Source organism: Colobus angolensis, unplaced genomic scaffold (assembly GCF_000951035.1).
Source record: "Colobus angolensis palliatus isolate OR3802 unplaced genomic scaffold, Cang.pa_1.0 Scaffold106, whole genome shotgun sequence".
NCBI lineage: Eukaryota > Metazoa > Chordata > Mammalia > Primates > Cercopithecidae > Colobus > Colobus angolensis.
This window is the reverse complement of record NW_012111586.1, coordinates 4,954,002-4,966,807: the sequence shown is the minus strand read 5'-3', so window position 1 is coordinate 4,966,807 and position 12,806 is coordinate 4,954,002. Positions and strand designations below refer to the sequence as shown.

Genomic DNA, 12,806 nt, shown 5'->3' with positions numbered 1-12,806 from the left:
GAGGTTGCAGTAAACCGAGATCACGCCATTGTACTTCAGCCTGGGTGACAGAGCGAGACTCTATCTCAAAAAAACAAAAAACAAAAACAGAGTTGGTAAAAGCACTTTGTAAACCACAACATTCCTTACAACTGTCAGTTGCTGCTACAAGGTAACATGGGAGGAGGCAAAATAAAGAAAACCCCAATTCTGAGGGCTTACCGTCCAAAAGGGAAGACACAACCTCCATGGGCTTAACCAAGGAGCACAACTGCAAACCACTGAGAACTTTTTGTGTCAAGGGCTCCCCCCTGAGGAGGGTTGCTTCCAGGCAGCTGGTGTAATTTAGGAAAACTTCCTGGGAAAGAAGAGCATACCCTTAGTCTACTTAGCCTCAGGCAAAGCGGAGCTCCTACAGCTGCTTCTTGAAAAGGCCCCAAATGCAATTTGATGACATACTGGATTAACAACTGCAGGAAGTCACAAGCTGTACTTGTGTGGAATCCAGACTCTACAGGGTGCAGCATGAGTCTCCACCAAGAAGTGGACTCCACCCACCGAATTGCTGCTTCCCGCTGCAGCAGACACAGCTTTCCCATCTCCTGGACATGAAGCCAAGATGGGACCCAGAGACAGCTGCAGTGTAGGCTTTGGAACATCATCTAAACATGGCCAATCCCTTCTCCCTACTTAGTGGAACTTTCTCTCCAGCCCTCCATCCCTCTCTGAAGGGAAGAACAATTTTAAAAATGCTGCTATGGAAGGTGCTACTTGACCTGAGGGACTCACACAACAACAAAGGCTTGAAGCTGTGGAGGGCCACAGTGGCATGGCTCTCCCCGCGGGTGTTCTGGGCCACATTGTACCAAGTGGAGCAGGTGGTTGCGGGCAAATGTTGTGCAGAGCCCACAACCAGCTAGGCAGGGGGCTGCTGTCTCCACATTATCAGTTGACAGTGTACAATGCCTTTGAATGAACTCTGTTTTGTAAGTGCTGCTATATCTATCCGTTTTTTAATAAAGATAATACTGTCTTTGAAAAAAAAAAAAAAAGCTGTAGAAAGATAAACCTCCCTCTCTCCCAGGGTTGCTGAGAAGAAGAAATGAGAATATGCCTTTCAGGGAGAGGCATATGTAAGGTTCACTGAATGGTTTTTATTGTCATGATTCATCACCGGGCTGATCTCTTTCTCCCCCTACGTCTCAGTTTTCCACATACTTCGAGGAGATCACACTAAGTGATATCCAAGAACCTTTCCCTTTTACAAGCCACCCCCTCCCTGACTTGTTGTTCAATAATATTCCTCTGTAGCCAATGGGACACGTGGGCCCAGTGGAACTTCCTTAGAAGACTGAGGCCTTTGTCACCACCCACAAAGCAAGGGGAAAGTCTACAACTGGCCAACATACAGTGCCTGACATCTAATGGGCCCTCAGTAAATACTTGTGGAATGTAACAATGAATGAACAAATAGAAGAAAGTGATGTGTTTTCACACCACCATAATAATTTAAAACATAATTTACCACCATTATTTTATTTTATTTTATTTTTTTTGAGATGGAGTCTCGCTGTATCACCAAAGCTGGATCTTGGCTCACTGCAACCTCTGCCTCCTGGGTTCAAGCGATTCTCCTGCCTCAGCCTCCTGAGTATCTGGGATTACAGGTGCAAGCCACTATGCCCGGCTAATTTTTGTGTTTTTAGTAGAAGCAGGGTTTCGCTATGTTGGCCAAGCTGGTCTCAAACTCCTGACCTCTTGTGATTCGCCTGCCTTGGCCTCCCAAAGTGCTGGGATTACAGGCATGAGTCACTGCGCCTGGCCGTAATTTACTACCATTATTGCTAAAAAATAACACCCAGGCCTCTGGGGACCATAAAAACCCCCATCCCTGCTGGCAACTCTGAGGCAGGGAGGCGGGTGTTACTGAACTCACTTGGAGAAGGGATGCTGTGCTGTGGAGAAAGGAGGAGGGTGCATCCAGACTGGGGCAATCTGAGGGCTTTCTGTAGAAAAGCTTTGAACTAAGTAGGGGTTGCTCCATGCAGGCAGCCCCAGAGGCTGAAATGGAGGCGCCCCAGCAGTAGAGGAGGGGCTAGGGTTGGACAGAATTTCCTGGGCAGCCTTCATGGTGGGTTCTATGTAAGGCTGAGCCTGGAACACTGGTGAAACCACCCCTCCCCCACAACTATCACCTCCACTCCCGGGACACCCCCGGCTGGGAACTAACCCAAATGGTTGGAGGGGACAATGCCTACTGGGACCATGTTGAGGGTGAGGTCTGAGAGCTGTGAAATTGTCTTCAGGCACTTATGCACACCAGGCTTCCACCCCAGTCTCCAGAGGTCTCCTTCCCAAGATGGAAGAGATGAGAGCAATGCCCCTACCTTAAGGGGAGAGGGCTAGGAAGGAGTAGCTTGGAGCAGAGAACACTGGAGCCTGAGGTTCTTAGAGGCAAGAGGGCCCTCCCCTTCTCTGGAGGGACTGAAACCCTCTGAAGTCCATGTCACCAGGGGCTGGTAACTTCTGCTTGCACCGCTCCCTCCTGAGAGAACAGCACAGCCATCCAGGCTGCATGGTTGGACAGCTCTGATATGCCAAACGCTCCTTCATATTGTCCTGGGTGTCTGCCCACTGCTCTCCAGGACCCTGGAGCAAGCTCAGTCCTTCTTCCACACAAACACCTGCTGGGTGTTTGAAGGCAGCACCCCTGAAACAGACTGACCACAGCCTTCTACTGTTTACAAGGGCTATCACATTTGATTCTCTCAGCTCTTCTGTGGGGCAGATGTTGTTGTTGTCTTTACTTTAGAGAAGGGGAACTAGGCTCAGAGAACAAGTGCCTTGTCCATGGTCACACAGAATTTTAGTGCATATCCTTGTCAACTTTGTCTTACCCTGCCATCTTCCCTTGAAACTTGTCTCCTTCAAGTGAAAGGAAGTCTAACCTCAATTCCTCTGACTGCCATAGGGTGCCCATGGCATTCTCCTCAGTGGCCAGGATGGAAAATCCAGGATAGATGAGCCTGCCTCCTGGGCAGGGAAGGGCAGAAGCTGAAATGGAAACTCTTTCTTGGGAGAGAGTGAGGAGTGTGTGGGCCCTATCAGGCTATAGTAGCTGCCAGACATCTGGTAAGGTGAACTGAGGGTGCAGTAGCTCATTCTGTGGGGCAGGGAGGGAGGAGGGACCTTTCTTGACATAGGAAGGGCTGCAGAGTCCCCAGGAAGTGGCCACTCTGTATCAGTGGAGTCACTGGATACAGGCCTACAGTGGGAAGGCACAGGAAGCTGGTTCTGATACGGTACTTGGAGTGGTACTTGGTATGGCTAGAAGATGCTTTCATGGTACAGGTGTAGAAACTGAGGCCCAGAGAGGGGCAAGGGCTTTCCCAAAGGCACACAGCAGGCAGACACCACCCTGCCGCCACTCAGAGTTCCTACTGCAAGGGGGGGCCTGTGCCCAGGCTGAATAGTGGAAAAGGTCACGTCCTATCCTAGGTCCTCACTGGCTCATGCCAAGCTTCAGAGATGAGCCTTGTTTAAACTCTTCTGGAGCCATTTATCATACTCAGGACACAGTGGCAGGGAACAGAGCCTGTGTTGTGTGGGTCTCCAGTGCTGTAGGGTTACCGTGCCGTCAGAGAGGGCAAAACCATCCCAAGGCCACACAGCTAAATTATGGTAAAGCCGGGACACTGTTCTCCAAGGTCTGGGTCTTTTCAGCCCCAGAAGAGCCTCTTAGAAGAACTAGTCTCTCTAACCAAGACTGAGAAGGGCAGGAAGAGGGTACAGGTAGTTGAGAGATTTGGGCTTTCTGACTTCCCGCAACCCTTCCACCTGCCTCCCATCCCACGGACACCCAGGGACTCTGAGGATGAGCTGGGAACTTCTGATATTCCTTCAAAGTGGATCATTTCTTTTTCCCACAGTGTAAGGTTCTGTGCTGTTCACTCTTCACCAGAAAAACTGCCTATCCTATAAAACCCAGCTCAGAGGTCCAGAAAATGACCCTGCATAAAGCCACAGAGGAAGTCACATCAAATTCCAAAGAATCTTCCAGACCATGATCTCTGACCACAATGCAATATAATTAGAACTCAACAAAAAAAAATATAAACCTCCCATAGGCTAAGAAACTGAAAAACACACTTCGAAATCATTCAAGAGTTAAAGAGGAAATTACATTGAAATTTATGAACTATTTAGAACTGAATGATAAGGAAAACACAAGCAGTTTCCAAATCATTTCCCCTGTGAAGTCAGCCCTGACCCCACATGGCTCCTCAGATGGCTCTCCACCCTCCACCCATTTCTACGCCCTAGGAGGCTGACATCTACAGGCTGCAGCAACAGGTTCCCTTGTTCTTAGCTTCTGGGAGGATTCAGCTAGTGGGTGAAACCGGGCCAGAGATCAGAGGGAGGGAGAGAGGGAGGAGAGTGGGGTCTCTTACTTGCCCCCCGTCCTTCCCTATATGATTGCTGTGGGCTGGGTATACCCCTCCACCTTAGGCCACAGCTGCCCCGTCCTCAGAGCTCCCACTTTCACCACTCCTTTCCTGCACTCCTGCAGCCTAGGGTTGACAGCCTCTGCTCTTGTGAGCCCTTTGGTGATACACTGTGTGGTTTCCCTACCTGTTGACCATACCTGTAAATAATGTCTTTGTTAAACATACCTGTTCTGGGTATTCCATGTGCTTCCTGCAAATACCCCCACTCTTACAAAGTCCATTAGTCCACAACCACATTCTCACCTCTGGGTGACTGAGCTCTGACCTTGTGTATCTCTGTGTGTTGTCCCCTCTACTGACCTGTCAGCACCTGAGGTCAGCAACCAGGTCAGCTTCATCACCCAATCCCCTGATCTGATATGAGTGGAGAGTTATACTTAATAAAAGATATTGATTAGGATATCAAATAAATAAAGAAGCATATTTTAATTTGCTCCATAAGCAAGTGTTTGTTTATAGGGGATTCAGGGCAGACAGTTAAGAGTCAGATATAAAAATACAGAGAACTTTAGACTGGGGCAAAAATTGGTGCTCAACAAAAGAACATATCCACAGTTCTATAAGCTGGGATTCTTTTTTTACTTTTATTTTAGGTTCAAGGGTACATGTGTAGGTTTGTTATATAAGTAAACTGTGTCATGGGGATTTGGTGTACAGATAATTTCATCACCCAGGTAAGCAGCATAGTACCTGATGGGTATTTTTGTCTCATCCTCCCTCCTCCCGCCCTCCCCCCAAGCAGGCCCCAGTGTCTGCTGTTCCTCTCCTAGTATCCATGTAGTCTCATTGTTTAGCTCCTACTTATAAGTGAGAATATGCAGTATTTGGTTTTCTATTCCTGTGTTAGTCTGCTTAGGATAATGGCCTCCAGCTCCAGCCCATGTTGCTGCAAAGGATATGATCTGGGTTAAGGATCTAGTGTGTTCTCATGTCATCCAGCAAACAGAAGGTCCAGACACAAGGGGTGTCCAGTGTGCCATAGTAAATGCCCACCTCTGGACTCCAGCTCTCCCCTACCCGCATCTACTCACCTCCCACCCCTCCAGAGTGGCTTCTACAGCTAAGCTCTCTGCTTTGGTCTTCCTACCCTAGAAGGCCTCCAATCTTCCCTCCCATCCCAGACAGAGCAGCCAACTGGTCCCTGGGCCTGGGGGCCACAGTGTGCACTGAATGCTGGTGGGATATCTGTCTGTCTTTGAAGGAACCCAGGTGATAGGGAGAGCAGATCAGATCTTGAGTGGTTTGGATTTGGTCGGAAGGAAGAAGGGAGAGAAGGTATTCTAAAATGGAACAGCTGGGATAAAGGTCTGGAGGTAAGAAATGGGGTGACTCTGGGTGAGGAGCAAGGAGAATGAGCTCAGCCTGAGCCAGGCCCCCTCCCTGGTGAGGAGATGAAGTTTGTGATTTGAGGCTCTTCTGGGCCTGTCCCTCAGGGGTGAAGGACTCAGCTCATGATTCCCAAGGCGTTCATTCATTCCTTCACTCAATCATTCATTCATTCATCCATCAAGTGGGTTTTGAGTTCCTGCTATGTGCCAGGAGCTGAGGATATGGGAGTGGATAGGACAGTCCTGATCCCTTATCGGGTCCGGGACAAGTGTGACGCAGACGATTCTAGGAGGGCAAAGAAACCACCCTTATCTAGCAGCTCTTGTTTCTGCTCCAGAAGAAGCCGAGTTTTTCCCCATTTTACCGTCTGGGAACCTGAGGCTGCCTCCTTGGTGGAGGTCCAAGGAAGCACTGAGGGGGCGAGCAGCTCAGTCCTTTGTCCAAGGGGAAGCTGGGAGCCCGATATGGATTTTCCGGGAAGGTGGGGGCGAGTGCGTCTGTGTACTGGGGTGGAGGGGAGTCCCCTTTCTCCGCCCCTCCCCGCCCCGTGGCCGCGGCGTGGCGGGCCCGGGGCGGAGCTGGCGTCACCCGGGCAGGAGGGCGGCTGCAGCCGGCAGGACAGGCAGACGGACAGGCTGACAGGCGAGAGAACAGGCACTGCGGGACCGGCAGGAGAAGGGCGACCCTGTGGCTGGGAATGTGACCCCGCGGCCAGAGGAGGGCCCGTGAGTGTGCGCCGTGCCCCTGCGGCCTCGCCGCGCACCCCGCCCGCCTGGCTTCCACTTTCATTTCTTCGGCTGTCCCGGCGTGGCACGGTCCGGAGGAGAGTCCCGCCCGAAGGCAGACTGGCCGCTGTCTTGGGGCTGGGGTCGGAGGCGCAGAGCTTCCAAAGTTGGGGTGGGGTCGGAGGGGGCGGTACGGGGCAGAGGGGAGAGGTTGGGGGGCGTGTTTTCGGGGAGCGGAAATGTCAGGCGGGCTCCTCTGGGTCCTACGACCTGCCTGGCCCTGGGAGCTGGTTTAGGGGTGCAGGGAAGCCGGGGGTGGGTGTGGGTGGCTGCGCGCCCCGAGGAGAGCGTGGCGTCTTCGCCCCTACTTTTTCTCTTCGACTTCTGTCCTGAAGAGCGTCCCAGGCTGGATTCTGGGTTCAAACTGGGGCCATCCTCTGGCTCAGATTCTGGCCCAGGCCCAAGGAGTGGTAGATGTAGCCTAGCAGGGAGCTAAATATCAGAAACAGGGAGGGTCACCCTGCTGTCTTCATCTGAGAAGCCCAGATCCCCACCCAGGGAATGAGCAAGCCGCTGCCACTCCAGGAGTGAAAGGATAGCCAGCACTGGGAAATGGGGGCTAGGAGGGGGGACAGCAGTGGTTCAGGGAGGGACAGAAGCTCTGTGACAGAAACTCAGTGAGGGCATGGGGGTGGAGAGCGAAGGGAGTTAACCCTGTGGCTAGAAGAGTACCTGCCCTGCACCCATCCCCTAAGCTTACGTTTTCCTGGAAAGAGACCCAGGCCTTGAATTTCCACGAGAGTAAGGTGGAACTCTAGCTCACTGGTCAGGACATCCCAGTTGCTGTGTGGAGCCAGTGTGTTGGGGACAGGAAGCAGGTTGGGCTGTTTGGTGGAGAAGATGCTTCCATTGTCCCTCCACTCCCCTCTTCTCTGTCTGCACCAGACCATTGATAAGCCAGTGCAGGAAAATGGTGTTTTACTCTTGGTCATGAGCTGAGCCCCACCTCGTCTCAGTTCCCAATTCTGCTTGTAACTTGCTGTGTGAACACAGGCTCCTCAAGTCCTATTTTTAGGCCTCAGTTTCCTCATCTTGGCCTCAGTTTCCCCATGTGTACAAGTGAGTTGGGCCAGTTGATCTGTCAGGGCTATTTTAACTCTAAGATTCTAGTCTAAGCTTTCCTTCAAGCCTGAACACTGACTTTGTGCCAGGCCTTTTCCTAAGCTGGGGCTGGGTTGGGGATGGAGTGGAAACTGCAATGACCAAAAGCAGCCTCTACCCAAGGAGAAGGAGATCTGAGTTCAGGAGAGGAGGCTGTGGGAGGAGGTAGCAGCCAGTCTGAGGATGTGTGGTCAGGCAGGTGGAGGTATAAGAAAACATGCAGAGGCAAGAGAGTGGGGGCGTGTTCGGGAATCAGGAAGAAGCCCAGGGTGGTTGGTGTGGGGAGGTGCGAAGTGGGGCAGGAAAGGTAGGACAAGGTGCTGAATGGCAAGGTGGGGGCCTATTTCTAACTGTCATAAAGGGGGTCATACAATATGGGGAGCCCAGGAGCCCCGCCTCGTTGCAGTATGAGGGATTTGGGAAGCACTTGCCCCAAGCAGAGTTTAAAATGGAGATGGCAAGTGAAGCGCAGAAATCTCCTCTTTGCTCTGGAAACTAGGGTCCCACCCTGGGGACTTCTTTGGGTGAGAAGTTGAAGAGTCAGGATGGATGAGATGACCTTTCACATCTGTGAGTTTTTTTCAAGAGAACAAGTTCCTGCTGAATGGCCCCTTTCTACTCTCCAAGCTGCTCCCATTGTACCAAACTGCCCCATCCTGGCCTGCCTTTGTGGGTTCAAGGAAGGACCTTTGTCTCAAACATCTCCCCAGCTAGTTTGACTTCTTGCCAGAATACCCCTCCCGCAATATGTGCCATCCCTTTGCTTTTACCCAATTGTCACCTGGGTAAAAGCAAATCCTGCCGCAGGGTTCCTAGAGATGTGAGAAAGGACAGTGCTCCAGCATCAGTCAGAGGTCAAGCCCAGGCTTTGTCTGGCTGTAAGCAAGTCTCAGAGTAGGGCTAAAGGCTAGAGTCAGGGCTCACACTTGCCAGAGCCTAGGTCAGAGGTCAGCCTGGAAAAAGAAGGCAACTCTTAGCTTATACTCAGCCTTAGTGCTCAATCTAGGGGCAGGGTCAGTGCTTAGTTTGTGGCTAAATTCTAGTTTTGGTAGGTACATGGGTCTGCATTTCCCAGTAGCTCACACAATCACAGGTGGGATGAGACGACTCAGGTCTTAGAAACCTAGCTATAGCAGAGTGACCAGGACCTGGATGGGCCAAATCCATGGTGATACAGGGGTCACCCAGTAAGCTAGTGGTAGAGCTGTGACTAGAACCCAGGACTCCTGCCTCTGAGCCTAGGGCCCTGATCACTGTCTCCCAAAGTCTGTTCTGAATCTGGGATCCTTAAATGCTAGGAGGCAAAGCAAATTTGCCTGAGCTCTACCTGGGCCCTCCTGGATGAATCTGACTATACTCTTCTACCTCCCAGTGCCAGGCACATAGTAGTTGCTCTAGGAATGTCTACTGAGTGTCAGGTGCAAGGGGAGGGGCCAGTGGCTTGTTCAGATTTGGGGCCGGAGGAGGCTGGCTTCGGGGGAAGGATCTCCAGCTGTTGTCAGAGGAAGCGATGCCCTCATTGATCTGCCACCCTCCCCCTCCTCCAGTGTTTGCAGCCACACTCAGAAGCCGCCCAGCTGGCAGCGGGAGGGCGCTTTCCTCTTTCAGGGTGAAAAAAAAGGAAAGGACATTTTTGGTAGAAAAGTTCCCTGCTGCTCCCTGGGAATCCCCGGTGGCCGGATGGACTACGGGATATCCCAGAGGAAGCCGAAAGCCATCCCCCACCCCCTCCACCCTGCCCCCAGCACAATGCTGTGAGGCTCTCCCACGCTGCACCAGCTGGCCAAGGGGGCTCCTAGAGGTCATCTCATCCGAGCCCCTGTCTGCTGGTGGGCCTGCAGGGAGCCTCTGCTACCTCTGTCGTGACTAACAGCAAGTCTGAGGGGCACCTGTTTAGAGCCCAGGCCCAGCTCTGCAATGAAAGCAGAAAAGAAACAGGATGGGAGGGCTGTGGGGCTTAGCAAGGGGGACTAATGTAGCTTGGAAAGAGGGCGGGGCACTGGACCTAGGGGTTGAGGATTTAGATTCCCAGGCAGGGGATGCATAGGTTGAGCAAAGTCTGAGAGGTGACAGGGAAATGATGAATTGGGAAGTCAGACTCCAGATGATAAGGCCCTGACCGCCAGCTCCCCCATGCCCTTGTCCCTGGCAGGGTATCCTCAGGTCTGAGCCCCTGGACAGCAGCCCCAGGCCCAGCTGGCCATGGCCCTGTGCCTGAAGCAGGTGTTCGCCAAGGACAAGACGTTCCGGCCGCGGAAGCGCTTTGAGCCGGGCACACAGCGCTTTGAGCTGTACAAGAAGGCACAGGCCTCTCTCAAGTCGGGCCTGGACCTACGCAGTGTGGTGAGGCTGCCACCCGGGGAGAACATCGACGACTGGATCGCTGTGCACGTGGTGGACTTCTTCAACCGCATCAACCTCATCTACGGCACCATGGCCGAGCGCTGCAGTGAGACCAGCTGCCCGGTCATGGCCGGTGGGCCCCGCTACGAGTACCGCTGGCAAGATGAGCGCCAGTACCGGCGGCCGGCCAAGCTCTCTGCGCCACGCTATATGGCATTGCTCATGGACTGGATCGAAGGCCTCATCAACGACGAAGAGGTCTTTCCCACGCGTGTTGGTGAGCGTCACCTGGCGGGGAGGGAGCCACTGGGAGCCTATTCCACAGATGAGGATTTAGTTTGATATTGACACTCTGTGCAGGGTTGGGGGATGATTTTCATCCCCATTTTGTGGAAGAGGAAAGCGAGGTTGAAACAGGTTAAGTGTCTTGCTCAAGGTCAAGCATTTGACTAGGACTTCCTGACTCCCAATTTGGGGCCTTTCTTTTCCTTTCCTTCCTTTCCGTCCTTCCTTTCTTCTTTTCTTTTCTTTCTTCTTTTCTGAAATGGAGTTTCACTCTTTCGCCCCGTGGTGTGATCTCAGCTTACTGTAACCTCTGCCCCTGCCTTCCCCCCAACCGGGGTTCAAGTGATTCTGCTGCCTCAGCCTTCTGAGTAGCTGGGATTACAGGCACCCACCACCACGCCTGGATAATTTTTGTATTTTTAGTAGAAACAGGGTTTCATCATGTTGGCCAGGCTGATCTCGAACTCCGGACCTCAGGTGATCCACCCACTTCAGAGGGCTTTTCTTTTCTAAAGTATAAGTGGTCCCACCAAAGACCGCTCTGGCAAGACCACAGATGCTATGATTCTCAGAACCTTCCAGAACAGGTGCCCGGAGGTCATAGCTGATCTGACCTCCAGCCTCCCGGGGTTCTCTCTGACTCCTGGCCTCAGGAAAAGGAGGGAGTTGGTGGTTGGGTAGACCCTGATGGTATCATCACCTCAGATTGGGGCTCTGAGGGCAAAATTTTCCCTTGCCAGGCACAGGCTGTGGGGCCTTTTCTTATCTCAGCTGGGCAGCCTGGGTGGGTGAGGGGAGATGAGTGATGTCACCCAGGCACTGCTTACCCACCTAAAGGTAGCAGGAGGGGGGTGTTGGTCCAGGAGCTGAGCAGGCATGACACTATGTTCATCACACCGGCCCCACCTGTAGCCGGGCCCAGCCCCGACCTGGAGCTCATCTCCACAGAGGCTGTGTATATCAGCGGTGGGTGGGGCAGGGTGGTCAAGCCCTGAGGGGAGAAGTCTGAATGCTGAAGGAAGCTGGGCTCTGAGTCACAATTCAATACCCACGGCTCCTCCCCAGCCAGTGACCTACCATTTCCTGCGCTGTCATGCCTGACAGTGAGCACCTTCATTTTACATAGGAGGAAACTGAGGCTACTGAGGGAAAGTGCACTGAACTGGGAGGAAATCCAAACTGGGGCTCAGGTCTGTGGGAGCTCAGGACCCCAAGTCTAGATGGGCAGGATATGTCTGAGTGATCTGGGCTGGGCTGGAGGGTCTCAGAGGGAGAGAAGGCTCGACCCCACCTGGGAACGGTGAGGAAGAGGAAGGGGGTCTATGGAGCCAGGGGGACCTGAATGTAGGTAGACTCATATTCCCTGCCAGCCATACCTCTCTGAGCCTGTGGGACTCCAGGTATAGATGCTTAAAACCCTGAGTGACTGCCACACAGAGAAGAGGGCATAAGCCACCAAGATCTCTGCCTTGAGCAGGGGGGACTATGCAGAAACGGGGCCTTTCTTATGGGTCCCATATCTGTGAGGGTCGCTGCAGTGCAGTGCAAAGAGGGTTTGAATCCTGTCTCCATTCTGCACTGATTAATAGTTATGTGGCCTTGGGCTAGCAGCTTCACCTTTATAAGCACTTCTGTTTTATCATATCTAAAATGACAATCAGACACATAAGGCTAATTGTTCTAAGGATTAGAGCAAAAGGTGTGAAGGACCCAGCACAGGACCTGGCTCATAAATGGAAGGTTCTTCCTGTTGTTGAGTATTTGAAGGAATGAAGGCTGTCTGAACTAATTCTTGCAGAATTCATAATTTCCAGGATTGGGGATCTGAGGACTTCTGTGTGAATGTTGAAAAGAGGAGGGACACGGGGTGGGGCTAGAGAGGGAGGTCAGGATGAGATCATGAAAGGCCTTGAGCAGCATCCTGCTGGGAAGTTAGGACTTAATCCTGAAAACCCAGGGATTTTTTTAAATGGATCCAGTTGTTGAACTCTCCTTGGAGTTGTATACCAGGGTGTGATGTGAGCATCTCTGCAATTGCACATATTTCTGGGGAGAGTTTAGGTCATAACTTTTATCAGAGTCTAAGAAGGGTTGGTCAGTGACCCCCACAAGTTTGCAAAGCCCTGCTTTAGGTGATGGGAAAATGTGGGAGATGATGTATATTCCAGCAGGGGAGAGCCACAGTCAGATCTGTGCTTCATTAAAAAGAAAAGTATGGCCAGGCACCACGGTTCTTGCCTGTAATCCCAGCATTTAGGAGGCCAAGGCAGGTGGATCACTTGAGGTCAGGAGTTCCAGACCAGCCTGACCAACATGGAGAAATCCTGTCTCCACTAAAAATGGAAAATTAGCTGGGCATGATGGCACATGCCTGTAATCCCAGCTACTTGGGAGGCTGAGGCAAGATAATAGCTTGAAACCGGGAGGTGGAGGTTGTAGTGAGCTGAGATCGCGCCATTGCACTTCAGCCTGAGCA

At 52.2% G+C, this 12,806-nt stretch overlaps 1 protein-coding gene across 3 annotated transcripts in view; it reads left to right on the top strand.

The window, feature by feature from the left end:
- Window positions 1-6,309: 6,309 nt before the first annotated feature.
- The window catches only part of MOB3C (MOB kinase activator 3C), a 9,278-nt gene continuing 2,781 nt past the window's right edge, over window positions 6,310-12,806 (top strand). For 2 of the 3 annotated variants that reach the window (XM_011946922.1, XM_011946937.1), the window contains exons 1-2: window positions 6,310-6,541; window positions 9,855-10,322. In XM_011946922.1, the coding sequence (XP_011802312.1) occupies window positions 9,905-10,322 (418 nt within the window). In that variant the 5' untranslated portion in view covers window positions 6,310-6,541; window positions 9,855-9,904. Of the gene's footprint in view, window positions 6,542-8,106; window positions 8,273-9,854; window positions 10,323-12,806 lie in introns of those variants that run through there. The other variant, XM_011946928.1, reaches the window with a different exon arrangement.